This window comes from Apostichopus japonicus, chromosome 14 (genome assembly GCF_037975245.1).
Source record: "Apostichopus japonicus isolate 1M-3 chromosome 14, ASM3797524v1, whole genome shotgun sequence".
In the NCBI taxonomy this organism is placed as follows: domain Eukaryota; kingdom Metazoa; phylum Echinodermata; class Holothuroidea; order Aspidochirotida; family Stichopodidae; genus Apostichopus; species Apostichopus japonicus.
The window spans coordinates 16,628,469-16,656,445 of NC_092574.1; the positions used below are offsets into that span (position 1 = coordinate 16,628,469).

Below are 27,977 nucleotides of genomic sequence, written 5' to 3' on the forward strand. Positions count from 1 at the left end.
CGTATATATATATATAAATGAAAAAAAAAAAATATATATATATATATATATATATATATATCATTTGTACAAACGGTAATCATATATACATGCACTAATGAGCTTTAACAGAGATAGCAAAACAAATATACACACGTTCAAATTCCAATTCCCATTGAATACTGTATAACGGCAGATACTGTAGCCCCCCCCCCCCCCAATAAAACCCCCAAACAATTATAAGAATTAAGGCTTTTGCATGCTTCTCATTCTGTAGAAGCTATTGTGTTTGTAAAGCTGCCAGACACGATGTTTATATTATAAAATAATAAGATTTGATTTGCACATCAAGGGCGGGTTTTTTCTTCTTCACAGCACATAGTAGTTGCCCAATTCGAAATGCGAAAATGCGAAATCACTTTGTGCGTGCATCTTGGCTCTTAAGATGTGAGTGCCATTGAAGGTATTAATTTTATGAGTAAAATCAAACGTTAACATTGATGATATTATTATAGGTCTGTCCATATCAGAATATTCCTCGAAGCTAAATTCAAAGGAATCGTCTATAGTAACGTCTGTTGCTCTTGTCCCATTTGAAAGCCAGAGGACCAAGTAAAACGGATTCCATTCGTTCTCAGTTGATACTGGGAAGGTTACTTCCGTTATGACGTCACGAGCGAGAGGAGGAACGATGTTTGCTTGGATTGCCTGATAGGATATCTCTAGAATGAGAATTGGGTTGGTAGCATTGAATTCTATGTATCCCTTGTCGTTATCGACGATATCGACGTTGTGAATAATGAATTCACTGCTGTTCACCGATAACTCTTCTGTGTAACCCGCTCCAGACGTTACGTTAATATCGGTATCGAAAGGGGACAACAGTTTGTAAGTTGCATGCTGCCATGACCACCACTCGCCGCTGTAAAGTACAACATGGCGATCCCATCTGGAAACATCGTCGAGACAATCGATCAATGATGCACAGATATAGTCAGCATATGGAGTATTCCAGGATTGGTAGGAAAACAATACCAATATTGGCCTCGAAGCATTGATCTTTGTACCCGATATATCAGACATGTAGCCCACATAGAGGGTCTGAAATGCGTGAATGGTTACTTCAAGGGTATCGTCAGTTGAATAAGAGGGTGGGGTTAACAGCACAATGGTATCGTCTTCTAAAGCCAATATAGCGATCTTTGCGATGTCATCAAAATAATGCATCAGGACCCAGTACTCTCTGCCAATCTCATCGACACCTCTGACTCGGTAAGTAGTCGAACATTGTCCGTAGGACCCCACCGCGGTATTATTGCAGTATTGTTGGACGTAGACTCTCACCGTTTCATCCGCTGAAACAACCACCGTTGTATTCAATAACATGTTACCTATGAAGTCAAGTACAGACGATACTGCGGTATCTGGAACATCAATGTAAATTCCTTCACTTGGAGAAATAGAGAAGAATATATCGTCAATATTTTGATTTAGAAACGATATGGTACCATTAGTTTCGTTATGATCGCTTCCAGTGCTAATGAAGAGTTTGGTTACCGTTGGTTTGTTTTCCGAACATGTCATTGGTAAAAGTGGAAATATGTACTGAACAATGAAAGGATCTGGAAGGTAAAAGAAGAAACAAATAACAACAAGTGATGCATATTAATAGCGGTGTGTGTCCAGAAATCCAGTATGCTATACAAAAAATGCATGGTAGTGAGAAATGTTGCTGATGAGAACAACGACAATTCAGACACGCTGATATACACCAATAAAAAAAAACAATTTTAGTTAGTGGTCACATGACGTGTAAGGATCAATCACGATACAGATGTTAAACAATGAAACGAAGCTTTTACTTTCGCAGGTATATACGCCTCCAATTAAAACTATCCTATACTTTCTGGTCAAATACTTTTAATGTCTTCAACTTGCCTTGAAAAATTGACCAGATGAAAGCAACCACTCGTTGCGTTTCAAACGTAAATTATAAGCTAAAACAGAATAATTGTCTCTCTTTTTTCTCTCCTTTCTTTTTATTGTAATTGATTTTCGGGTACGAATATTTAAACTAGTCGTTCGTAATGTTTCTTCTTCGTTTTATGTGTCATAAAGCTACAAACACAAACACTTATGATTGGACCAATGACATTTTCTATCTGAGCTGAGAGACATGCAACTTGTTTTCTTTGAATGCGAGAATGATGACGAATATATGTCATTAAGAATAAAACCTCTTACTAACATACTAACCGTCATGGGTATCCGGTGGATGATTTTCATTTTGCACCGTACAGGTAAACGTCTTTAAATCTTCAGCGAAACCTGTCCTGTGAAACACTAATACATAGAACGTGGAGGAAGAATATGTGAATACATGTATATTCTATGCATTATACGTAAGGTGCAGAGGGCATCACGTGATTGTTGTTACTGTGTTTTGGCTATAGTCTACGCGCATGGATTTAATCAATATAGCGCGTTCTGCAGGTTGCAACGCTTTGTCGTCTGCAACGCAAATATATACATCGACGAAAAACATATTGTTATTTGTTATACTAGTAGGCTACATCAACCAATGTTTAACACCACAGTAAATCAGCTATTTAGGGTTATGTATAGATGACAGACTGATCATTTCTGAACAAATATTATGAGCAAATATATTAAATTATCTTTGTGTACTTTATGTATTTTTGTTTTAACATCGTATTTCATTGCTTCATTTTATAATTATTTTTAAATTTATACTAGAATTTATTAATTGACATACAAGAAATTCACTTTCTACCGTACAAATCAGAAAACAACCGATGTTTGTAGACTAAGCTCAATTTTTCAACACTTTACATACTATACACCGAAACATATATTATAGGCCGATTGTTGTTAATGCATGCACTAATCGACCGTTATATACGGCTGCACGGTTTGTATTGGTTAGTTGGTTTCTAGCGTGGCATCATTCTGTCATCAAGTTATGTCATATTCACACATACTTCGATATCCGCATAGTTGGAAAAGTTTGGGAAGCGTCCAAGTTTTAGTCTGCTATCAACATACAAACATTGCAAGTATGTGAATGAACGGTATTATTAACTTACCCGCAGAGACGAGGAGCAAAATTGTCAGCGTTATGACCTCCATAGACCTTAGAGAGGAAGAAAGTAAACACGTGTTCCCTGTACCTTAAGTCATGCATTAGCATAAGCATCGCTGCATGGCCGTAAATGTATATTGTGTAGGAAAGGATTAACCCCCCTCCCCTACACTCACCTTCACCATCCCTCTTTCATCCCACATACATATAAATCACCTGTTTAGTTTTCTTTCAATATTCCACGTAGTTTAGTATACCTACATGCACATGTCAATATAAGACTTAAAGGGTGTGAAGACTCGCGCACAAAGAAACGTCTCATGCCGGTTATCTGACCTAGTTTCGAATGAGGTGTAACAGAAGTGTTAGACACCACCATCGATCCTAGAAAATACACACACAGCCTGCTACCGTCGGTAATTAGACACTAGTTAGTACATACAGCTACTATCAATACCCACAACACAGTGTACATAGCAGCGATGGACATCTGAGATCTAGATAAAAGATAAAAAGGTATCACGTTTCACTACTGTCTGCTTTTTGTAACGACAAGAAGAAAACTTCACTTGCAAGCAACGGAAAGTTAACTTTTTCAGAGCGCGGCACGCTGTTTGGGGCGAGTCTTCAATGCCTTTAATATGTTATAACCTTACAAACGATAAATTGGAGGTTATTACATACACTTAAATATATTACTTATTCAATTTCGGCCAAATATCTTGCACCAAAAAATCGTCAAACAGCAAATTCCCCTCAAAAACACGTTTTTATTTGTCCAAAACAGTCCCGCACTTCTGTTTGAACCTTCTATACTGGTATATAGGAGAACCTGTTATCAACCTCTTGTATAACCACAAACGATAAACTGATGAATCCTCCATGCTACTCAATAGTTCTCCAGATATTTTTTAATTATCTAGTTTTCCCCAAATAATTCTAAAGTAATATTTTCTTCAATCCCAAAATGATTCATGAAAAATACTATTCTGATTATGTTTTCAATCATATGAAAAGCTAATAATAAAAAAAAAACAGATAAAAGCGAAACCTATAGATACTCTCATTTTTTGTCTCCCGTCTAGATACATCGATATTACAAAAATTACACAAAGCCGCGAGTATTGAATTTTTGAAACTGATAATCTACTTGATATATTAAAAATATTTGGGCGAAAAAACGCATATATATATATATATATATATATATATATATATATATATATATATATATATATATATATATATATATATATTACAATATATATATTACAATATGTATATATTGCAATATGTATATATTGATTAAAATATATATATATGTATATTAATATCTATATATATATATATATGTATATTAAAATATATTAATAATGAAAATATAGGCCACGTGTACTCTAAAATGGTTATTGCAACTTATTGCATGGTAATTAGTTATATGAAGGATTGGTGATATACAGTATGCTTTCGAATGCGTTTTCGAATGCAAAGTACGTTCTTATTTCCCTGCTGCGTGCAAACATTCCACGTTGAAATATAATCCATTTCTCGTGAATAATGTTTAGTGTGTGGGTTTCAGTGATTCGTACTTGTCTCATAAAAAGTGGTTTAGCCGGAGGGGGGTTTAGGGGGATCAAAAACATTGCTCAGTAGCCATAGTAAGCTTAAGAACGATATTTTTCTGAGCAAGTTAGGTTTCATTGAGTGATTGACACTTTTAGTCAAAGTTCCCTTCGTCGTATGGAACTTGATTGTCTTCTAAGACAACAACCCCATTTGGATCAATATAGAGATATGACATACCTGCGTGAACCTACCCACACGTATTTGTATTTATAGTATCGTTACTATAAACAGGACCGTAGCCACCGGGAGTATGGAGACACGTGCCTCCTCCCCACCACTTTCTCAAACTTTCTTCCAAATGGCTTAGCCTACATTTTATAACACATGCAAGCAAAGTCGTATACATAAATGTATTAAAACTGCTGGGAGTGATAGAACCATTTTGCATCTCAGCACCTTACCGAAACCAATTTCTCTACACCTACCTACACTTAGACCCCTCCCTATACCGGAAGTTAGCCCAGATTTGTGTCCCCTCCCCTTAAATTCGAATACGTAACAGATGATAAAGACAATATGGTGTCATGAAAAGTCCCATCTATACAAGCTTAAATTTATCTTCAATTCCCTGACTCTTAAATGGATATCAAATTGGTTTTTCTCCTCACGTCACGAAGGCTCGCTACGCGCCTGCTCCGAATATGTATGGTTCCGTGACGTCACTCGAGCTCCAAAAGGACTAAAGCACCATTTGCGTGGATGTTCCACGATTAAATATAATGTTCACAATGGACGTTTAGAGAAACATTCATTTATAGGAAATAAACAACGTGGATAACATCTGTTTTATTTTATCTCAAGTATGCTGTGATTTGATTTATATTCATATCTGAATCATTGAAACCCATGATCATCAAAATGAAGTATACAGAAAAGCTTGCACGTAATTGGTGGTACAAAGGGCGCACCATAGGTTGAAAATCCGCACTTGCGATCTGCACGTAAAAATGGCAGTGTCCGTAACATATCAGCAGCTCGAATCCGGCGCAGATGAAAAATTACCAGTAGGTTAGTATGAAACATTTTAATTTGACATTTTAAAGAATTCAAATGATTATTCGCAATGCTATGCCATGTCGGCCTTTTTTCCCTCCCTCCAAATTATACGGTTCATAGTAAACGCATTTGGAAGTTAGAAGGCGACTGACACAAAACCACACCACATGTACCTTCAAGTGCAAGTACTAGTATTGGAACCATTTTTGCGAAATATTCGGCTAGTACTATAGTGTCACAGCGGTATCTGAACAACAAGAAATAAGGACATGAACAAGTAGTTGAATTAAACGTTGTGTTAGATCTTCAACTGGCTAGATATCTACTGAATACAATGAGTGTGTCCGGGGAAAATAAGCTTAAGAGAACCGTGCTAAGCACTGCCACACTAAATACAATTGGTGAAAGTTACATCTTGTAATTTATACAGTATACTAGTCTATGACAATGGATTTCAGAGCATGGGACAGGAAGTTACTCTGTCCACATATTTACCTTTCTCCTTAAACAGAGGTTAAGCTAATGTACTAAGAAATGACTACAATATTTTCTACATGTATGTTAAAATTGCATCTTAAAATCAACACACGGAATGTTTTTCCCACAATTATGTTTTTTAGTAGTCTATGAAAACGGTCACACTAATTAGCGTCAACTCACGACAACTCACGACAACTCAAGACAACTCAAGACAACAGGTTTAAAATAACATCAAATACCATCAAATACAATTGATGTTATCAGAGTATATCTGGAAACACGTTTAAAACTGACTGGAACCAGCGTGCATACAGATCTTTCACGGGAAAAATGTTTTTGTCGTAAAAATCGCCAACTTTTTCCTAACGTTGAATTAGACAACGTGATGCTATTGCGCTTGCGCAATGCCATCGGACCGAACCATTATAATATGGGTAGGTTTGTGCTAGGTTTGGAAAGTACGTGTACAGTGTCGGTAAGGTGGGTTGTCGTAGTAATAAAGCACCAAAGTATGGTGAATGAACTCCAAATCAAATTATTTAATGTTTTAAAATAATGAATACTTCTTATTATTTTTCCATTGTAATTTACATATGTTATTATTAATTTTACAGAGTCTTGCTTACTATCATTTTGCCCGGTTTTATTATTCTCTTCGTCAAATCATTGAATGTTTTTAAAATAATGAATACTTCTTATTGTTTTTCCATTGTAATTTACATATGTTATTATCAACTTAACAGAGTCTTGCTTACTATCATTTTGCCTGGTTTCATTATTCTCTCCGTCAAATCATTGAATGTTTTTAAAATTATGAATATTTCTTATTGTTTTTCCATTGTAATTTACATATATTATTATTAACTTGAAATGGGGGTGTAGGCGGTTTTACACTATCTAACTCAACGTAGTGGCCAAGAACCTGATGTATTTTTAAGGGAGGGCCCGAAGAGCATGAACTTATAGCATGCCCATCATGGTGAAACATAATTGCACCTATTAGGTGAATTGAGTGTACTTTTAATAGTAAGAAAGACTAGCGTAGGTTGTTATGACCAACTAGACCGGTTTCTGCTCTCAACTTTTATAGGAGGAGCTTCATCAGTAGTAAGCCTTTGAATATTTTATATTCGGCATGAGCGTCTCGTTCTCAAAATGCATCTATTTTCTGTGCACGACTTTTTATGGACTCATAGTACATCTATAAGAGCATCTAAAAGAGCTTCGTGTGAACCTTGAGAGTCAGCTGATTCTTCGTTAGTATGAAACCTTAAGTTAACAAGTAAATCTTTGAGATTTTGGGCCCTTTTGTAGGCAAGAATCGGTTCTTTTGGAAACAGTTTGGATAATTCCGCATGTTGCAAAATTAAGTGCCAATGTTTCAAAAGTGCTTTTTTCGAATGCGTGGTTTGATGTGGGGTGTATAGGTAAGCTTGAACACCAGTGGTGGTTCCTTTTGTTTAGGATTGGTAGTGAGGTAATGCCTACGGTTTTCAAATTTTATGCCTTTAGTGGCTGTGGCAATTTCCTCTTTCTTATAGTTACGGAGTAACAGTTTCTCTGTGAACGCATTCTTTTTCTCTAAGAAGTCAGTCTCGTTGTTACAGAGACGTGCGTATCGTAATATTTCCCCTTTAATGAAGCCTTTAAAAGTGGCAAGTGGGTGTGCAGAGTTTCTGAGACTTCTTGACATATATCTAATGCCTCCTCTTGGGGAGTATTGGTATACATGGCGACGACATCGAGTGTAGCAAGTACTGCCGTTTTGGGTAACAGGTGGCTTCCAAAATTTGCAGAATGTGATTTGTGTCTTTCACATAAGTGCTTTGTTTTATTACAATAGGAAGCAAGAAATAGTCCACAAATTTCGATATTTTTTCGGTCGGTGATCCGTTTCCACTTATTATCGGTCTACCGGCAAATTTTGAGTTAGCCGGGGTGCTTTATGAATTTTTGGTAGCACATATACAGTATGACCGGTGTGCGGATTTTGTGGCTATATGGTGACAAGTACTCGAAGGTGCTTTTTATCGATCTCTTTTGCAGAGAACATATCAATTAGTGTTTCCTGGACTAAACTTTTAGTTTGAAATGTCATATCACTTTTAACTTTTGGTGGTGACTAGCTAATTGCCTGCCAATTTCGGCTTGATAGTCTGAGTGATTCATTATAGCAATGCCTGTACCTTTATCGAAGGGTTTGACAATAATAGAGCGGTCGTTTTTAATTGCATTTAGTGCAAAACGTTCTGCCTTATGCGTGTTGCTATTGGCGTTTCGGATAGTAACACTTGCCATTTCGGTTTGTGTTGCTTCCAGATAGTCCTCTAGATTTTTACTAAAAGTCATGTTAGGTGACCATGTGGAGGGTAGACGGAATTTTGTAATCCCTTTTTGCATTTTATTCTGCATGATGAAGCGGATTCTCATTTTTCTTTTAAGGTCTTTTAATGACATGAGAAAGATCACTTCGTTTAGGTTTTACTGGAGTTTCTATGAACTTTAGACCCTTTCCCAACGCAATAAACTCTATATTGGACATGTTTCTGTCTGAAAAACAGTCATAAAAAGTAGTTAAGTAAAATTAGATGGCGCTCGTCGCCTTTTGCCAAGTTACCAGTGTGTGGGCACCATTCTCGATTGAAAAATTACTTACCTGTAGTGTAATGGTTCGGTCCAATGTCATTGCGCAAGCGCAATGGCATCACGTCGTCCAATTCAACGTTAGAAAAAAGTTGGCGATTTTTACGACAAAAACATTTTTTCCCGTGAAAGATCTGTATGCACGCTGGTTCCAGTCAGTTTTAAACGTGTTTCCGGATATACTCTGATAACATCAATTGTATTTGATGGTATTTTAAACCTGTTGTCTTGAGTTGTCTTGAGTTGTCGTGAGTTGTCGTGAGTTGACGCTAATTAGTGTGACCCTATGAAAAGGTTTGGTAATATGTGGGCACATATTTTGCACATTGAAATTAAATTACACCGCAATCTACACACTCTATCAGACATATGATAAATTTATGTGAACCAGGCCAGTAATGAAGTAATTGTAAACATGTTTGAAGAAATGACAAGTACTTTGGCAATGGTAAAAGATTAATAACTAACAAATTTGCGATTATGCCCAATGATTAAACATTGCTAGTACTGAATGTTGCACTGCAGAACAAGCATATTACTGACAAACAAATTCATTAATCTTACCGGAGCAGGTACTTGCCAATTCTTAACACAGCACAGTGCTAGTGTCCACATTGTGAGAACCTGTATACTTTTGTGATATTTGCTGACAAACTGCTTTAGTGTTGTTTTTGATAGGTTTGGCTATTTTTCAAAAGCAGATGATGAGTAGTGCTACCTTGTAGTCGAGTAAACGCAAGTTAGGTTTTAAGCTTGATTAATCGAACTTCCAAAGTGTAATCGTGACTACTGGCGATTAATCGATTACGACTCTCAGCACTAGTATACAGTCCCATGTACACATGTGTAAAAGCAAACAAACTTAATTTTACACCTAAACACATCAAGATAGAAGACAATAACACCAAATGATGAAATTATGGAAGAATGCAAATTAATTTTTTTCCTTTCATTCGTTAGTTTGAATCATACTGTACCTGAAAATTGAGAACCATATGGGTGATTTTACCAATTTCAGGACCAGATAGTAATGGCTTGGACTGGGTAGTTAATGTTTTCAGTCTGTCCCCTGTGGGTACCTGTTCCAATCGCTAAAAAGCACCATCTTTGTCGAACCGGCTGGTTTGCTTCTGTTTCTGCTTCTGTTAAATACTCGTTAAAAACCCCTCACAGGTATCACAACGTCAACGAGGATGTTGGTACGTAGTGCAGCAGTGCTCGAAACAATGCGTATTCCAGTCTTTTATAGTCCTAGGATAGAAACTATACTGAAAAGCACTATGATTATGAGGAATTTGAATATAGGGGCCACGTCTCCCAAGATTCAAGAAGGGATTAGTCTCATTTGGGACTGCAACTAGGCCATTAATAATTTAATAAAAAAGCATGAGTCTGTCCCTTTTCCTTCTCTCTATGAGGGGTAACCATTTCAAAGTCTTCAAGATCTCTTTGGTCACGCTGGATTGCCTACGGAAATCACGAGTTACAAAACATGCTGCTTTGCTTTGAATTTTTTCTATTTTATCTTATTTTACCTTATACTGTAAGGGTCTAAAATCTGAGCTGCATTTTCAAGAGTAGAGGGACACATAGCCATAAAGGCCAATACACTTAATCCAGTAGGGCAAAAGCGCAAATTCCTATTCAGGAAGCCAAGGGTTCTGCTGGTCCTAGAGCATATCTTATCAATATGTGTAGATAAAGATAAATTGTCACTCAACAGGATACCAAGATAAGGTTGCACAGTGACGCACGCCAATATTTGATTGTATAGTAAAAAGTCTAACTAGGGGTGAATAGCTCCAAGCAAAACACATTTAAAAGACTTGCTAGCACACTTTATGTTGGCTTACTTTCCATTGCTATGGTCAATTCATGAAAACCATGAAATGAAGTGCTCCATGATAGGTGCCGCCTCATATTAGGTCCTTCCATTATATACATTATCTCAAGAGAAGACTACAACGAGTTAGTATTATAACAGCTTTAACGGAGCTTACTTTCAAGGAGAATCATTCTTGACAATGCATGTCCTTTCCTCATTCATCCTACAATAGTCACCAGAAGCTGCATGCAGTGTTTCTAAAATGACACTCACTGCTTTCTATTGATGCAGAAATAACCAACTGAGGATATAATGTCTGTCTTCAACTATGCACTTTTGTGTCTACGTTTATACCCTCCCCTAAAGTTAGGATCTAAAACTGCCTTTCTAAAGTAGCACTCACATTGGAGCTGGCTCCTATGACTTTTCATCTGTGCAACTGTCTGGAGGTTAATTTCCCTTGGAAAGCATTATGCTTCCTCTGTTAGACTACTGTACTGTATAAGACACAAAAGTCTTATGCTATGAAACTGATAATTTTATTATTACATTATATGGTAGACCTGTATCAAACCATTGAATTGTAATCCCTCAATAACATATATTCACCAAAACAGGTATTTGACCTACAGGTTGTAAGATAATGACAGTTGAAACTTTCCACAGATAAGAAGGGTTGTTTGCATGATGATATTGAGATGCACCCACAATCAAACAAACACAACCAGGTCCTTTCAAGTTTTCCATTGTAAGATACTGAAGTTTTCTTCCCAACTTTGTGTTCAACCTGGGTGTTTTTTATTTCTCAAACATCTTTTTGTGTTTTGCATTTTTAGTCTCATTTTCTCAGGGAAAGGTGTCAGGTGTGAATAATGGAGTTGATTGGAACCAAACGTCTTTCAAAGTTTTCAAACGGCGCTCAGGGTCAGAGAATGATAAAAGGAGGAACTGGAGAATTGTGGTATATTGAATCAAATTCTTTGTATTACAAAAAGACCAAGTACATCATTGAGATGAGCACAGTTTTAAATCGGCAAAAGTAGGAAAGAACTTTTGCTAGTGGTATCTGCAGGGCTGGAAGAGGTGGGGGAAGCCAGAGGGGAATTGGGGAAGTAAGAGTGGCTATCCTTTTCCCCTTTGGTATCAAACTTCATCATACTGAAATGCAAAATAATAGGAAAATGACTCCTTAGGGAATTATGCTTTAACTGCAAAGCATGCACAATACTTTAAAAGAAATATATGCTATTTGATTGCAGAGTTGCTAACAAATAAATCCCCAAATAGATCACTTGCAGTGGTTGCTAAGTGTAGGCAGCTCTTTCCCTATATTGTTTGTATATTAGGCTAGCAAAGTTGAGATTTACAAAAATGTGAAAAGAGAGAGATGCTTCACCTTTGTTCCAGTAGAAGCATCAATGACATTTTACATTCTTAGGCATTAGTTTCTTTCTTTAGTTTTATAATGCAGATTTTTTTAGTTAGGTTTCTGTCAATTTATTTTAGCTTATATCTATTATTGTTGCCAATTCTGTTGCTTTCTCAATATTCCCAGGCCGCTCGAGGTCATGTGTTGGATTACGTCGGATACAACTACGGTGATCAAGCATCAAAGGCCGATGCAACATCAAAGTAAGACTTGATATATATTGAAGGTAGAACATAGTTTGAGGATTCAAAAATGTACAAATAAACATCAGGTTCAAAAGAAACATTGGCTTCTAGCATCTGAGATATGAAATATTTAAATTTGGTCATCTTAAGGAGAAGCATCTATTTGTCAACATTCTATGATGTCATATACAATGGACTACACATCAAGCTGTTCTCTTTTTTTTTTTTGAACCTATATTTATTCAAGTTGTTGTGTGTACATATGTATGAGTATACATTTATGTGACCCCTTAGCTCGTTATAAACACATAAATCTCAAGCACTGTAGTTGATAATTGGTACAGAGATACCCCATAGCTATGACCCAGCTGATGGTCCTATTGACTTTGATGCATTTTTCATGCATATTAATGAGTGCATGTGACCTATGATGACACACTTAAAAGAGCAATTTCTCCATAAATGTAATTTGTATTGATTTTATAGTTGGATAGATATGTTGGAAGATAATGTCAACATTTTCAGTGCCATTTTGATTTGGCTAAATAAATGTTCAAATGTTACAGACAGGGCCAAATGAGATTTTGGCTAAAGTCAGCTCTTAGACACAAAATCTTCAATTGTTTGGTAATCTTTAATGTGTAAGAATCTATTAAGTAATGCATTAGGAACCCCAACATTGCTTATGTTTTTCTGGTTCATTAATGTTTTAATGCAATGACTGCTTCATTTTGATGAAGTTGTAATTTACATAACAAACAAAAAATTAAATCATCTCAGGTCGTCACACAGTTCTGTTATTTTCCAAGGTTACATAATTGTTTCAATCACAAAAGAAACAGTTCAGAAGTTGTATGGCATCACAGATTAAATTGTGGTATGCACTCTTCCAAAATAAATAGAACAAAGTTCATTATTTTAAGGCTCAACAATGAAATTACTGATGAAGCCGACCTTTGCTACATTGCGTTCCGTTTGAAGCAGCTTTTGTGGTTTGATGCTGCTGAAATTTTGCAATTTTAGGGCAAAGCCATTTTGACCTGTTGTTGTTCAAAGTTAGATTTATTTGGACACTCAGACTCTTTTCTACCATTAAAATGATCTTTGGTGCCATCTTTTGATGGCTGTAGTTGCTAACATAGCAGAATTGCTGAAAAATTCTCTGTATATCTCGGTGAAAACCATCTTCATAGGATTTTGTATCGTAAAGATATGAGTTTTTCAATTTTTCCGGTATTAAGTAAAGGCAAACGTTACTTAAGCTGGAAGTGTCTTTGTTTCGTAAAAATTTTCCAGTCATATATCCAGAGAGGAAAAGAATCTGTCAATAAAAGGATACATTTTGATGAAATTCTAAGTAAAGAGAACTTTGACAGCTAAGCAACATTCCACATGTATCAGGTTTCAAGGATAAATCAACTGGAAGATTATTATAGCCTTTAACTAAAGATTTTGCAGAGCCCAGGCTCTTAATTCTAGGCCAGTTTTCAAGAAGAACTGTGTGTAAGTTTATTGAGCTCACATGAATACAACGTCATAATAGGAGCAGCTTCATGTCAAAGTATCCATCTATTTTAAATGCACAACTCTCTCCAGCACAACTTTCTACAGATAACTTTCTGCAGACAAAAAAATAAATAAAATTGGAATTTTTAATTGTACTTTGGTAATTGGTAGGATACTACCCTTATCCTTGCCTCCCTCCCCCCCACCCACCCTATTTGATTTTTTTTTTAATTCTTGATCTGCCACTGTAAAGGGAAAACCCTATCTTTATTTGTTAGCCCATTAAATCTATGATATGAAACAGCAAACTGCTCTTGTGGCCTAGTAAATTTCACCTGATTAAGCCTTCACGAATTATGCAACTGTAGCAGTGCTGGTTACTTGTTACTGGTCTGTGATTTAAATGCTGGTTGAAACTGCATTTTTTAAGAATGAAAGATCCAAGGACAATTTGTCAAACTCTGTGCCAAATGCACCACTTGCAGGTCCAAGCATGAAAGGAGTGGATCACTGAGCATGTAGCAATTTATCCTTTGTTCTGCAAACAATATTTCCCTCACTTCTCAACCCCACTGAATGAACGGCAGACCCTCCGAAAAAAATCATCTTCTTAATTTTATACGAAGGTGATGCTCATGTGACGAAAGAACTCTCTAAACTTATAATAAGCTGAGAAAAGTCTTGCCCTGTTTTGAAAGATACCAGGATCTAAGAGGTCATAGAATAATAGCTAATTGCCATTTTCTCACATAGGTTATTGGGGTTGGCTTACATTTTAATATGTATAAGTCAATGAAGTCAATTTCAAGAATAAAGTACAGAGTGCACTTAGTCTCAATGAACGAAAGACCATTACGAATTCCAGAGGGTTCAAGTTTTTTTGGGGGGGGGTTTTCTTTTTTTCCTCTGTTGTTGTTGTTGTTGTTGGTTTATCTTGCCGGTCAATGCATCTTTTCCTTTACGCAGGTACATGGTGGGTGTGTTAGATCGGAGTACAGGGAAGATGAAAGCATACGACGCTCAGCTCTTCAACCTCAAACCTTGGGTCAAAAGAGAAGCGAAGAGACCAGCTGCAGCCATCAACGGAAACACTCCGCTTTCTACCCGCGAAAAGGTATCACGTTAGATTTGTGAATGTTCCACCTTTCATTCTCATGAAGCTGTACTAACTATTTTAAACCGTTGATGTATCTTCAAACTCAGTGATTGGCTGTAAAGACGTTGGAGCAAATAAACAGCAAACAATTATCACCGTTGTGGCAAAAATTAAAAACTCAATATAATACATTTTCTCATCAACTTTTCCTTTCCAATTTTGTTGTTGTTGAGTAATCAGTGTTTCCTTGTAAACCTTGTGACAATCTCTATCAAAGTAGCCCCACACCCACCCCCCCAGCCCTCCCCCTCCTGCAACACCACAACTGAGGAAAATTAACCCTCTTGAACTTTTAGGAAAACTTTGCAAGGTCAGAATCACTAAGAGAGTACCTTTTGAAATGTTTTTTGAAATATTTTTTTAATTTGAAGAGGCGATGCAAATTATGTTTATGACATGTATAAAGCTTCATAGGTATCTACAACAGACTGGTTGTCATTATATGTTTGGTTTCCAAGGACATTTCATATTTATCAAATTTACAAAATTTTATGTTCTACATAAATCTCCCAAAAGTCGATCAATAAAAAGAGAAAAAGTAATAGGCTTTGTTCAAACTATTACACCTATTATTATAAATATAGGAGTATTTTCTTTATCAAATCAAAATAAATATTTATTTTAGCTTTTATTGGAGGGTTTCAACATTTCAGGGAATAACTACTACTATGCTGTATGGAAATATTTAGCAAGCAAATTGTTTTCTGGTTAAAATACATGATGTCCAAAAGGGAGAGAGTGCTCATAATAATTTTCAAGTTCAGATAACTTTACTTCACTGTTTTTTTCCCCTTCTCTTTGCTATCTATTTGTCAAGGTGAGGCTGCCCCTTTCGGGATGTTTTTGTCTCTCTTTATTTGTAACTAATCAGGTAGTAGTTAAAAATGTAATGCCTCATTTCAGTGCCAACTTATTCAAAAGTTTAATATTGCTGCTGATTATTAAAATTCAAATCAGGCCATGCAAAAGGAAAAAGAGATAGATGAGTTGGGATGAGGCAGGGATCTTTGTCTGACGGTGTTCAACGTGACAAAGGTTTTAATATTGTATGTTTGTTTATTTTGTTCGTCTATTTCATGTTTTTTTTGTCTCTGTTTGTTTTGTCATTATTCTTTGCAATTAAGTATTTGTCAGGATCTGTGTCCTTCCCTTGGTAATAAAGAAGCAAAGTTTTGTTAAGAATACTGCACATGGCATTTTCTAATTTTCCAGATTTTTTTATGTTTGGCACGATCTGCAAATTTAGGTATATTTGATGAAAAATTACCAGTTTCAAGTTTATTACTTTTTTGTTATCAATCTCCAGGATTAATAGATCAATCGATCGATCGATCCGACAGAGAATCACTCTAAACAAATTTCTCCATCTTTTCATTTGTTTAGAGCGACAGACTGATAGAAACATTTGGCAGCAACAAACAGAAAAGAGCCATGCATAGCCGGCTGAAAAACAAGATTTCGGAAGATTCTATCCATAAGGCAGCCACCACTGCAGCTGAGAATGCAAAAGAATTGCCTGTTGAACTTGATGGTATGGTTCTCCAGTTTTGTCTTTGTTTATCCTTTGTCACTACTCTCTCTCCTTCATGTGCAAGGATGACTTAAAAAGGCAAAATAATTCATTGATATTGATATGTTATAGTCCAAGAACAAAATCAACTCTTTGTAAATGTTTCCATAGCTTTTATGGTTTTCAAGATATTGCAGTCCTTTGAAAAAACACTAAAATTTCTGGAATGCCCCTCAGTACAGGGCTTGAAAATGTCAGTTTTTAATTTTTTATGAACTCTAATAATTCTACCAAAATGTGTTCTTTTTCTACCTATTATCAAAGACAGAACACCTTTGGATGACATTCAACACCATTTGTCTTTGAAAACTTTGTGTGAAAAGCATTGTAAACATGTCATTTTTGAGGCCATCCAAATTTAAATATTTTGCCCATGTAGTATTAATAATGTTGCATCTGAGGAAGTGACCCAATGGTCTGTGTAGTAGACTACATAGTCCAGTCAATTGATTGATGAACATCACCAGTTTCAAACAACCTAGACCGATAGCAGTGGTATTTAACAGTCTACAAAAAACAAAACCAAATTTATCTTGTGCCTAAAGTCATCCTGTTGTCACTGAGTCATCACCTGACCAAGCCACTTAATATTCAGTTTCACACATGATTGGGATGGGTTGGGGGAGGGTGGGGAGAACCTCTTAATAACCAAGAGATCTATGTAGTTACAAAACCATTTTGTGTACTAAACTGAGCATAGCTTTATTTAAAGTTTTAAACTAGGTTGAATAAAAAAGTTCAACAACGTCGTAAATCAGAAATCTTTCCCCAAAATTATTCCCAAGTGACTTCCTTGCATTGGTTTGCTGGTAGTGAGCTCTCTGCTTGTCCAAAACAAAAAGATTATTGACAAACTGCCATATTGTGTAACATCCCTTTATGCAGATGGCATTTTGATTAATGTTTTCAAGCATCTTCATTCTTAATAAAAATGCTCAGATCGACATCATGACGTTTTTCTGTCATTTTTTATGACAAACGAGAATAAAACGGGTCGAGGATTTTGAGTTCATGAAAGTGCTAACAGTTTGGTATCTTCTTCTGTTTTTTTTTCCTTCAGCTTTCTGATAGTAGGGTATCATTAGAAGTAAACAGTCTCCCAGCATTGAAAGAGCTCATTTTGATTAAGGTTTTCAAAGCATAGTCGTTTCTTAATAACATGCTCAGATCAATACCAGGTGGCTTTTCTGTCATTTTTAGCTCATACCAGCATGCTGGTGTGAGCTATTGTTACAGTGCGGCGTCTATCACTCTATCCGTCAACAATTGGTAAAACCGCTCCCACTCACACAGTATTTAATGGAATTTCCACAGAATTTCCACAGTATTTAATGGACCATCAGAGATGGTCCGAAATTTGGGGTCAATGGTCACCTGTGGGCCGTAATGGGCCATTTTGTGGAAATACGCAAAATCCTTCTTCTCCTACAGATTCCATGGTACAATGTTGAGGGTTTGTCACGATAGTACTATGGAAGTTTTACCTTCACGGTGTTCATGAATTTGAGATCAAAGATCAACTAGGGGTCTTTTGTGGCCTGGGCCGCTGCCCTATATTTTTAAATTGCTCCTGTTCGTACAGTGTATGGCCAGTTATAATGAAACTTGGTCACTACGTTCCTCGGGATGAGGGTTATGAGGGGTGTTCGGAAAATTGAGGTCAAATGTCATTTAGGGGGTCATCAGGGGTCATTCTTTGTAATATTTTCAAATATCTCAATCTCCTCAAGATTTTGATGGATCATATTCAAAGTTGAACTGATGATTGTTGGATTGTGTATGAATAAGATGATGCCTAATAATTTTTGGTCAAAAGTTAATTAATTACAATTAATCCCCATTGTTTAAAAAAATCTGAGCCTTCACCTTTTGCCAAAGCTCCTTTAATTTGTCTCCCAGTCTCTGCAGTGTTTGTTTACATTTGTGGTTAAGCTCTGCAGAGGCTGTTAGTGGAATTAAAGCAGGACTGGGAGTTGTTATTAACTGTTGAACTGTAAGCATGAGAGCCCTATAGCCAATCAGCAAACCGATTCTTAGAAGTCTTTGAGCCTGAGGTATGTAGGCAGCCAGCCAAAATTTTGGCAAGGAGTGCTTCAGTATGGAATGCAAAAAGGGCAACCATATTTCGTTGTCTAAACTAAGTTTGTTGCAGTCTAAACTAAAGTTGTTGCTGCTGTTTTACCACGTTGTTGCTCAAACTCACGTTGTTATTTTAACTTCCGTTGTCTAAACATACGTCGTTGTCTAAACTTACGTTGTTGCTATCGGCGCTGTTCAAAATTGCTCAACCGCGTAATGTAAACCAGAATGCAAAATGCATTGAGGTTTCGATGACTTCAGTACACTAGAAAGGTGTTAGTATAAGCAGATCTAGCTGTTACTATAGAAATGGCCCGAACCACCATTTTGATACATTAAATAAACACAGGTCAGTTTATTGTACGTGGCTATACACACCTGCACCAAAAACAATAGGGGTCTTGGAGGTCCAAGCCCATTTGGAGTCACCAAACGCAAACTTGTGGAAACCTTTTTATAAGCTACCGTATCTCCCACAGCCAGCCTATCAGATAACATGTGCGTTAGTACAACTCATACGAATAGGAGGCTGCACGGTAAACAACTTTTAAAATGTTACAGGCTATGCATATACGCTGTGAATGTCGGAAATCAAGTACAACGTCGAGTGTCTAGACAAAGTATCAGCATAAAAATACTGCACTTTTAAACTGATTTCATTGAGCCCCTCCAACAATGTGTAGAGATATTCTGGGAATGTCGGTAATCAAGTAAAACGAGTGTCGAGACAAAATGCCAGCATAAAATACTGTACTTAAAATTGAATTATTGAACCATTACATGATGCCTGGATATGTTGTGAATGTCGTCAATCAAGTAAAACGAATGACAGTAATATTACTAAAGACAGATGTTTTCGTCCCGATCGAACACCAATTGCGTTTATTATATGACCTATACTTCTACTAGTGTTTATAGTTGAGAAGATGCGATCTTATCACTGCCTATACTTTGTGAATGCTCTACACAATATATATATGGCGGATGCCATCCAGTGCCCTAGCTTCGCTGTTTTACAAGGGTGGCCGTCCGACCTTCATTTCGCCTGCCCTGCCACTCTTTCCTCCTCTCCAACTCCGTATATAGTACCTCAATGCTTTGACCTGCAGCGATTTCACCAGCTACCCCAACTCTTCAAATATCCCCGCAAATGTAGTGTGCATATCTCGCTAAATTCCACGCAATTTGTATTAGGCCTGTTCAAACTTTGGAGTTTCAACTGCACATGCGTATATCCTGAAAATTTGTGGAGAAAAGATCATATCACCTTACCTACAACACATAGCCTTAGTCAAAACTCGAGTGTATCTTGGATGATTCGTTTCTTGCATAACATGTTAGCGGGTTTTTGGTCTAAAATTCTTAACAATGCTGAGCGAGGTTTGTGTATATTCCATTTACAACACTCCCTTTCGCAAATCGAAACTCTGAACTGGATTGGTGTTACGAATGAACTTGCTTGGCGGGTTTAGTAAACTAGTTCTGTGAGTCATATTGCCTACGTACTTCAATACTGTGCCCCTCTTGTTACTCACGAAGCGCAGACTACATCCAACCATAGAGCAACTGATCCAACATTTACCCTGGATGCTTTTCAGTATTTGGAAACAACCAACTCCACGAAAATTATAGTATTTAAATAACATTTTTACGCAATGTCGAAACTTCAATGACTACTTTTGACGATGTATGACTTCAGTAGTTTATGCACACGAATTAGTGTTCCACCAGAATCATGACTTGAAGCACGTGGTCAAAGGGACCGCAAAACTTTACCCACGTTTGCAATGAAGAAATAACTGTGGTATAAATGCACATTTTACATTATCAACTCTCAAAAGGGAGAGAACATAACATACTGTGAGATTTAAAGTCCTTTTCAGTATCAGAGATGTTGTGGTAGCTTCCCGCAAAATTCATAGATTGTCTCAACTCATAACTTTCTGTGATAAAACAATTATTCAAATATGACATTAACAATATAAATGTAAATCACGTCCTGGGAGTTGTATCAACTATCATGTAAATATCGTTAACAACGTGATTTTGTTCGACAAATCAGGTTGTTAAGGATATTTACATGGCTGTTGCTACAAATCCGGCATGACATTAACGATTACCCCCCCCCTTTTTCGCGTTACATAGTTAAACCATCATACTTTGCGTTCATTGAGCACTGAAGATGCAAGCATGTGTGCAGACAATGGGTAAGGGACTATTAACCAAACAAATCTCAGGAAATTTGAGAAAACATCATTGGCTGTATTTAGCATGAAAATCTCTGTAATAGATATGTTGTTAGCACTGCACGGAAGCAACTTGCGGTTGATTGTTATAATTTTTTTGAAAAGAAAGAATGATGTTCGTTCACAATGTGTTCACCACGGAACTTTAGATAGCAACGAAAGTGTAGACTGGACATCAACGTGAGTTTAGAGATCAACCGTAAGTTAACTTAGCAACGAAAGTTTTAGACATCAACGTGAGTTTAGACATCAACCGTAAGGTTTATAAATCAACGTGAGTTTAGACATTAAGGCGCGTTTAGTCGTCAACGTGACTTTAGACATCAACGTAAGTTTAGACATCAACGAACAACAGCAACATGGTAAACTAGCAGCAACAGCTTTAGTTTAGACAGCAACAAACTTAGTTTAGGCAACGAAACAAACTTAGTTTAGGCAACGAAATCCGGTTGCCCTTTTCGCGTTCCATACTTCAGGTCTGCTCAGGTAGAGGGGACAAAGTTTAATAGGGTAGGTCAGTGGTATTGTTTGAGAGAGTGGGTAAAACAGGATTTAAAGGGGGAAAATAGGAATTATAGCCAGTGGTATGGCCAGTATTCTGCTAACGGAGGGGGGGGGGGTATCCCTCATGGGCCCAAAATTGGTGGAATCTGAAAAATGGCCTGAAATTTGAGGAAAAACCGGGTCGAGGTTTTGGGTTCATGAAAGTGCTAACAGTTTGGTCTTTTCTGTTTTCTTTTCTCAGTTTTTCTTATAGTAAGGGTAGCAGTAGAAGTAAGCAGTCTGCCAGCATTCTACAAGCTCATTTGCATAAATATTCTTATCGTTTATTTCATTTTTTATCTTTTAAAATCATTTGAAATATTCCTTTGCTCACATGAGATTGCTTGTAGGGTTTTGAAAATAATGAGCAGATCTTTTTCTGTGTATTCCTTAAATCTATACATCTCTGTTCACAGAACCTGACTTGGCTAGTTTTCAGCTTCTTCCCCCTAGCAACAAGGAGACTCTCATACCATCAGAAATATATAGGCTAGAGCACAGTGAGTTCTGTATTACTTTCATATCTTTAGGCTTTCCAGGCCAGTGGAGCTCACGCGATGGCCTTGGTGTCTATCTATCTGTCCGTTAGAAGGCCATGACATGTAAGATACTGGACCAATATGATAGAAAGATAATTAAGATTAACATGCAATCTGAGAATTCAATTTAACCTTACTTGTAAGTGCAGAGCACAATACAGGTGAAAATTTAAAGAATGCTTTACTGCATAGAAATCTCATTTTTCATTAAAATTAGTCACAATATTGGAATAATTTTGGTACACAATATTTTTTTTATTTTTTTATTACTGGAGTAAGCATCCAGAGGTGATTTTTTTGTCTTTTGAGTGGTCAATGTCAAATTTTATTGTACTCGGTCAAAAAAAGCTTTGTATGGGTCCATAACAACTGCTGTTAGTCCTGTCCTGTTTGTAGAGTTAGACTGGGTGTTCCTACCTAGGCTAACAGAAGGCACTATCATTAATAACACCCTACCAGGCAGAACCACCTACCAAAATGTCTATGGTGACCTTATAACTTTTGCCAAAATCAAAACAGTTTTTACTCTCTAAATGGGAAGTTTTTGAGTTCTTTGTCGACAGTGAAGACCATTTCTCAAAGACACCCTGCTATGTTGTAACACACACACAACCAGCTGCATTATAAGTATGTTATGTCTAAATGAAAGAGTGTCTGAAGATAATCCGTGATTTACAGTTTTAAGTGAACTCAAGTGGGGAAAAAACAATTGTACCTTACATTAAATGAAAGCATCCCATGTGCTAATGCAAGGAAATGTAATGTGTGTATTGTTTATGCTCAACCTTTATCTGATTTTCTTAAATATTTTACACTGGTGTCTCAACTTTCATAGTTTGGTCATATTTCTACCGGACATTGTCCCATAGAGATTTTCTTATGTTGTTGTAATTTGGAAATTTTTTTGATACTTTAATATCTTTATTGTTTATGATGGTTTGGAGGAAAAGAAGCAACTGAACCAAACCTGAAGCTTTTGTGTATTAAATATTCGAGACACAGATCAGTTATAAAATGTTATGGTTTTTTAACTTCTTTTTTTCTTGTTGTCCCTCGGACATTTTGGCATTACATATTGGTTGTCCAGACAGCAAATTTGGTTTCCAGAAAACAATGTGACAAATAACAATGATCAATATGTACACTATAGGAGAGATGTGCAGGTTGGGGATGATACCAGTCTATAGTTTTAACTGATAAGGGGGATTTACTGTAATTAACAATGCAATTTGACCATGATGTAAAAAACCAGTTGTCCACCAGATGACCTAGCTTCCTCATTTGATTTTGGTTGTCTAGATAAGAAATCTGATAGTCTCGGACGACAGGGCTACCGTTAGAAATCTTGCCCTGCAGATGTTGTTGATAATAACATGTTATAACAAAGTCTGTAATTACAATCAGGAGGATACACTCCAACCTTACAATGGTTGATAGAAATACTGGCAGGAAATGTTCAATGCTTAATTACTCTTTTGTCTTTTCCTAGTCGTGTCAGAAACTCTGTTAGAAGATCTGGAGGAGAAGGGCAAGGCATTGGTCGATGCATCGGCAGAAGAAATTGAAAAGTGGAAGAAGGAAGAAAGGTGATATTTAGACTCGGGAACTATTTGTTCAATCATTAATATGAGCTGACCCATTGACCTGCAAATTCTGTAAAAAAAAAAAAAAAAATTGCTGAAATTTTGAGTGTGATGCCTTGAATTGGTCATTTGGCTATGCCAGGAAGTACAACAACAAAACAAAAATCATTACAAAATTTGAGCCGGTTGCTGAAAAATGTTTGTTAATGTAATAAATATATTTATTTCTTGAATGTTGTGGGGTTTTCTTTTCTTGAAATCAGAACTAAAACATGTTTGGAACGATTGGAACGAATGTTAAGCTTGAAATCGGAACCTTTCCAAATATTGTCCTTTATAAAATTTGCTTGAGCATGGTCATTAAAATATCTCTCAAAAGGAGCACCAAAAAGAAAAAAAAAAATATGATTCAGTTACAAAATTTACTCCTGAATAATTGTTGTGAAATTCATGTTTGAACGTAATGGCACAATCTACAATCAGTTTAAGTTAAAGTTACATTAAAGTTGAATAACTTCATTGGTCACATTTGTGAGACTATTGTGGTCGAGTGGTTAAGGCAGTGGACTTGTGAGCTAAGGTTTGCAGGTTGGAGTCCTGGCCAGATCATTACGTTGTGTCCTTGGGCAAGACACTTTATCTCCATTGCCTCACTTCACCCAGGTGTATAAATGGGGACCTGTGAGGTAACTTGTAAATGCAGTTGAGTGTATGGCAAGCCAAAAGCCCAATAAATAGAAAAACTTGGTTTATTGGTTGATAATCCAGGTTTTTTTTAACACTCTGAACAAGGGAAACTGAATACCAGAGTGGAAAGGAATCTTTATAACTGCTTGGGAAAGATTGTGTGCAAGAAAGCTAGGAACATTATATAGTTTGAGGTTTACAGCAGAGTTGTAGCAAGTCAGCTCAATTTAAGCTTGAGTTGAGTCATTGTCAGTAGTTTTTATGAGTCTGGGTCGAGCCACTGACTCAAGACATTGTCTGTTCCCCTCAGGGAGAAAATATTTGAATACTTCTCCTCAGCAACTTTCTTTTGAAAATTTTATGACCTGATACATGACCCATCACAGCACTGGTTTTCAGTTCAGTTTTTATGGAATATAGAGAGTATTCTTTGGGTTCTCGATATAAAGTCATCCTTGGTTGCAAATATTCTTCAATCTCAGAAAGAAATTCAGTGATTTAGGTTGCTACTGATAATGACATTTCATTAATACATATTTTTGGTCTTTTTTTTATGAGTTTTCTGGATAATTTGATAGCCACAGACAGAGAAGAGGTAGACACACTTTTCTTGATCTTCTTGAAGAAGCTTTTAATTTGAACAATCCAAAGAAGTTATTAAGCTCATAGGTCATCAAGTTTAGATTCTTACTGATGAACTGTTCTAATGAAAAATTTTGCATCTCTTGATTGCTTTTGTTGCCCACAGTCACCCCCATTTTGTCCTGGAAAAGTTACCTCTATCTCCAGGCAAAAGTCTGTTATCCATCAAAGAGAGGGCAGCTGTCTTAGCCTACATGACGGTCCTTATGCAACTATTTATCACACGTAAAAGGACAGCCCAGGGCAGTAAGTATCCATAGCAACCTATAAATTGTAGTACCCTACAGGATGTGTTTCCCTCCTCTGGAATTTTATGTGTGTGCTGTGAATGTGCATGTATGGTGTATCCCATCGCAAAAAAAAAGAATGATGTGCTACTTTTCTGAAGAAAAAAAAATTTTCAGAAAAAAAATCAATTTAAAATCAAGTGGCTTTTTTGCCTTGATTTTTGGGTAAATATCTGATCTGATAACCTCTGAGATTGGATGGCGTTAAGTATAACTTTGTGTGACTTCAGGTCTAGATGCCACTGGACTGTTATGTATTGCATGTGCAAACCCTTATTTAAAGTTTTTTGCCTTCACTTTCATCGTTCCTGCTCTGTGATTTAATGTCGATAATCATGGTTAAGAGTTTTCAGGTATATTATTATCTTTCCATTAATGTTCAAAATATGGTATTTTTAATTTTATACTTCTGTGACAAATTTTAAAGGCAACTTCAGATTCACTTCCCCGACTCGCTTCCCTGTCTGCGCACAATAACTGCTCTCTTGCTGTTCTAATCTAGAACACTTCTTGAAAGGAGGGCAGTGGACTGAAATGTGTTGGTCACAGAGAGAGAGAGGGGGAAGAGAGTTCTATATGGTTACCAAGTGCTCTAGACATGGTATAGCAAGTGTGCAGTTGTTATTGTTGCGAGGAGAGAGGTGTAGATAAATAAACAGGAAGGTGACATTTGGAAACATTAAGCGATCCTGGAAGATAATACATATCTTTATTATTACTCCTCATTATGATGACGATGATTTCAAAGCATTATTAAGATCATTCAGAGATTTTCAAAGCATTCAGGAGACTTAATGTCTTTTTATTTTGTTTTTGCAGTACCGGTGTTGACAGAAGTTCCTCATAGTATCAAGGAGCATATTTCTGAAACATTGTTCCAGGAAACCAGTACTGCAAGTGGCAGATCGCAACGGTGAATATCAGTGTTAGCCTGTGAATACCCGATTGCACAAAAGATGCGAGTTAACGTCACCGATGGTTTCGATGACCCTGTTCAGAGATTACAACCTTGTTTCCATATTAGGAGATTCTTAGGGAGACTCAGGGACTTTACAATAGCTTTCCATGAGTTCCAATCTTAAAACTCAAAAAGAGATATGGTTTTACAAGGATCTAAATGCATTCAAGTGGGGATGACAGCTTTGTATAGCACTAGACAAAAAGGTCAGGGGTGGATGTTGGATTTTACAAAGGTGGGAGGCATGGCCATGGGTAGTTGAAGGGGAGGGGAGATGGGAGGGGCATTAAAATTTCAGACACGAAATGGTGCATTCTGTGGCATGTTTGGGCTATAGATTACATCTACAGGCAATAACTACTTTAAATGTTTCGTGTGCATGGGGTTGTCACATTCAACAAACAGTTTTTGTTTAATTTATTGCGCATTAACAGCATGTAAACTTTGGTGCAAGGTGAAAATTAGTTCAAGGGAGTAAATTGTATAAAATAGAGGAATGTTGAATTAAAAAAAAAAATTAATCAGCATTCTTAGACTTTCAACTTTTTTAATTTTTGTTTATTTCTTTATTCGTTTGTTTTTCTTTTTGATTTCACCAAAGTGTACAAATTTCCAAATTTTATTGTCTATCTTGTAGGTATCTAACCAAACTCTCTAAGAGCAGGATAATGATTCACCTGTTGCTGTTAGCTTTACACGTCGATGGATTTGAAACCATGCTGGATCCGTTGCAGAAGGACACTGGGGTGTCACAGACAATGTAAGCTTTTTCACAAGCAGCTTGTATTTCGCTCAAAGGCGAACTCTGATCAAACATGCGTCAAAAGTTTTTGCTTGTTTCTCTCAAAGATCAAATCCCAGCTGTTGTAAAATATTCATTTGTAAATGCAACGAGAGAAAATATTGTGTATGAATTATCCGTTTCTCATCAAGTGGCACTTTTTCGGGGTAAATAAAGGACCGTTTATGGGAAAATAATGCTGATAAATTATTGTACAATTGCCAACTTATTTTGTTTTATGTGTAACAGGGGTACCAAAAATATATCCCAAAGTTGGACTCTTAATAGATGGAATAAAATATGAGACTTTTGGGAGTGGATTTCAGCCTTGTGTTGTGGGGCGTTAAACTTCTACTGAATTACTGAGATCAGTGGCGGAGCTAGGGGTATTGGTCAGGGTGGGCGAGAATGGTCTGTAGTGGCGCTTTCGACAATATCTAAGCGGAGCGCCACCACAGGTTGGCGCAGAGCGTACTGAAAATTTTTGAGTAAAGATACTCCCTAGATCGCCGGAAATGACCCTTTCCGGGCCTTGCTAATTTGCAGATAAACGAAGAATAAATAGGTGTCATCGGAAGTTTATATAGGTGTTTCGCCCTTGGAGCATTTTGTCAGATAAAGAATGTCAATAGGTAGATGAGAGCGCAATAAAAAAGTCAATAATTGCGAATAAGTAAAAAGTGGTAAAAAGCTGAAAAGGGCGCCAGCAGTCCATTTGAGTCCGTCAGGGGGGGCATCCGCCCCCCTGACTGTATGGACGCTCCGCCACTGACTGAGATACTACAGGGTTCTATTTAATACAAATACAAACATTTTTGTAGCACTCTCTGAAAACAACTAAGAGGCGGTAAACTTATTGCAGAGGTGCAATAGTTACACCGTCAGACTTCTTGATTGTCTTGTCTTTTTTGGTAGTATTGTATATGAAATAATTACACAATCATGACAATGTACTTTTCCACAACAAATTGCAGAGATCAAGCGAAAGAAACATTCCAATCGAAACATTGGTGTCGTCATCGTTATCTTTGTTATCGGTTTGGTCGAGATGAAAGCTTGCTCCCGGTTATTGTTTTCATCTGGACAAAAACAATAAACAAAGAACACAACACTTTTGAATTTGGTTCATATTTT

General features: G+C 36.7%; 2 protein-coding genes across 5 annotated transcripts in view; one reads left to right on the forward strand and one right to left on the reverse strand.

The window, feature by feature from the left end:
• Positions 1-224: 224 nt before the first annotated feature.
• Positions 225-11,482, reverse strand: LOC139979731 (uncharacterized). 4 transcript variants are annotated; one of them, XM_071990795.1, is made up of 4 exons: positions 9,805-11,482; positions 3,087-3,133; positions 2,236-2,322; positions 225-1,601 (listed from the first exon to the last, which is right to left on the reverse strand). In XM_071990795.1, the coding sequence occupies exons 2-4, from the start codon at positions 3,127-3,129 to the stop codon at positions 349-351; spliced, it is 1,383 nt and encodes a 460-aa protein (XP_071846896.1). In that variant the 5' UTR covers positions 3,130-3,133; positions 9,805-11,482; the 3' UTR covers positions 225-348. The 4 variants fall into 4 exon arrangements, with proteins under 4 accessions (XP_071846896.1, XP_071846893.1, XP_071846892.1 ...); XM_071990792.1 differs by having other exon boundaries at positions 8,841-11,482; XM_071990791.1 differs by lacking the exon at positions 9,805-11,482 and adding an exon at positions 3,782-4,031.
• Positions 5,560-27,977, forward strand: part of LOC139979732 (DNA-directed RNA polymerase I subunit RPA49-like) — a 29,576-nt gene continuing 7,158 nt past the window's right edge. The window contains exons 1-10 of the mRNA XM_071990796.1: positions 5,560-5,716; positions 11,489-11,613; positions 12,208-12,284; positions 14,739-14,886; positions 16,312-16,459; positions 21,783-21,866; positions 23,395-23,491; positions 24,924-25,063; positions 25,924-26,017; positions 26,700-26,822. Coding sequence (XP_071846897.1) covers positions 5,656-5,716; positions 11,489-11,613; positions 12,208-12,284; positions 14,739-14,886; positions 16,312-16,459; positions 21,783-21,866; positions 23,395-23,491; positions 24,924-25,063; positions 25,924-26,017; positions 26,700-26,822 — 1,097 coding nt within the window. The 5' untranslated portion in view covers positions 5,560-5,655. The remainder of the gene's footprint in view (positions 5,717-11,488; positions 11,614-12,207; positions 12,285-14,738; positions 14,887-16,311; positions 16,460-21,782; positions 21,867-23,394; positions 23,492-24,923; positions 25,064-25,923; positions 26,018-26,699; positions 26,823-27,977) is intronic.

What these genes read in the sequence shown, in the direction of transcription:
- LOC139979731 (XM_071990795.1), bottom strand. Translation starts at nt 3,129, where the DNA reads ATGGAGGTCATAACGCTGACAATTTTGCTCCTCGTCTCTGCGG. An exon ending in TTTGCTCCTCGTCTCTGCGG is followed by an intron (nt 2,323 to 3,086) that starts GTAAGTTAATAA and finishes TCTATGTATTAG; the next exon opens with TGTTTCACAGGACAGGTTTC. An exon ending in TCCACCGGATACCCATGACG is followed by an intron (nt 1,602 to 2,235) that starts GTTAGTATGTTA and finishes TTTACCTTCCAG; the next exon opens with ATCCTTTCATTGTTCAGTAC.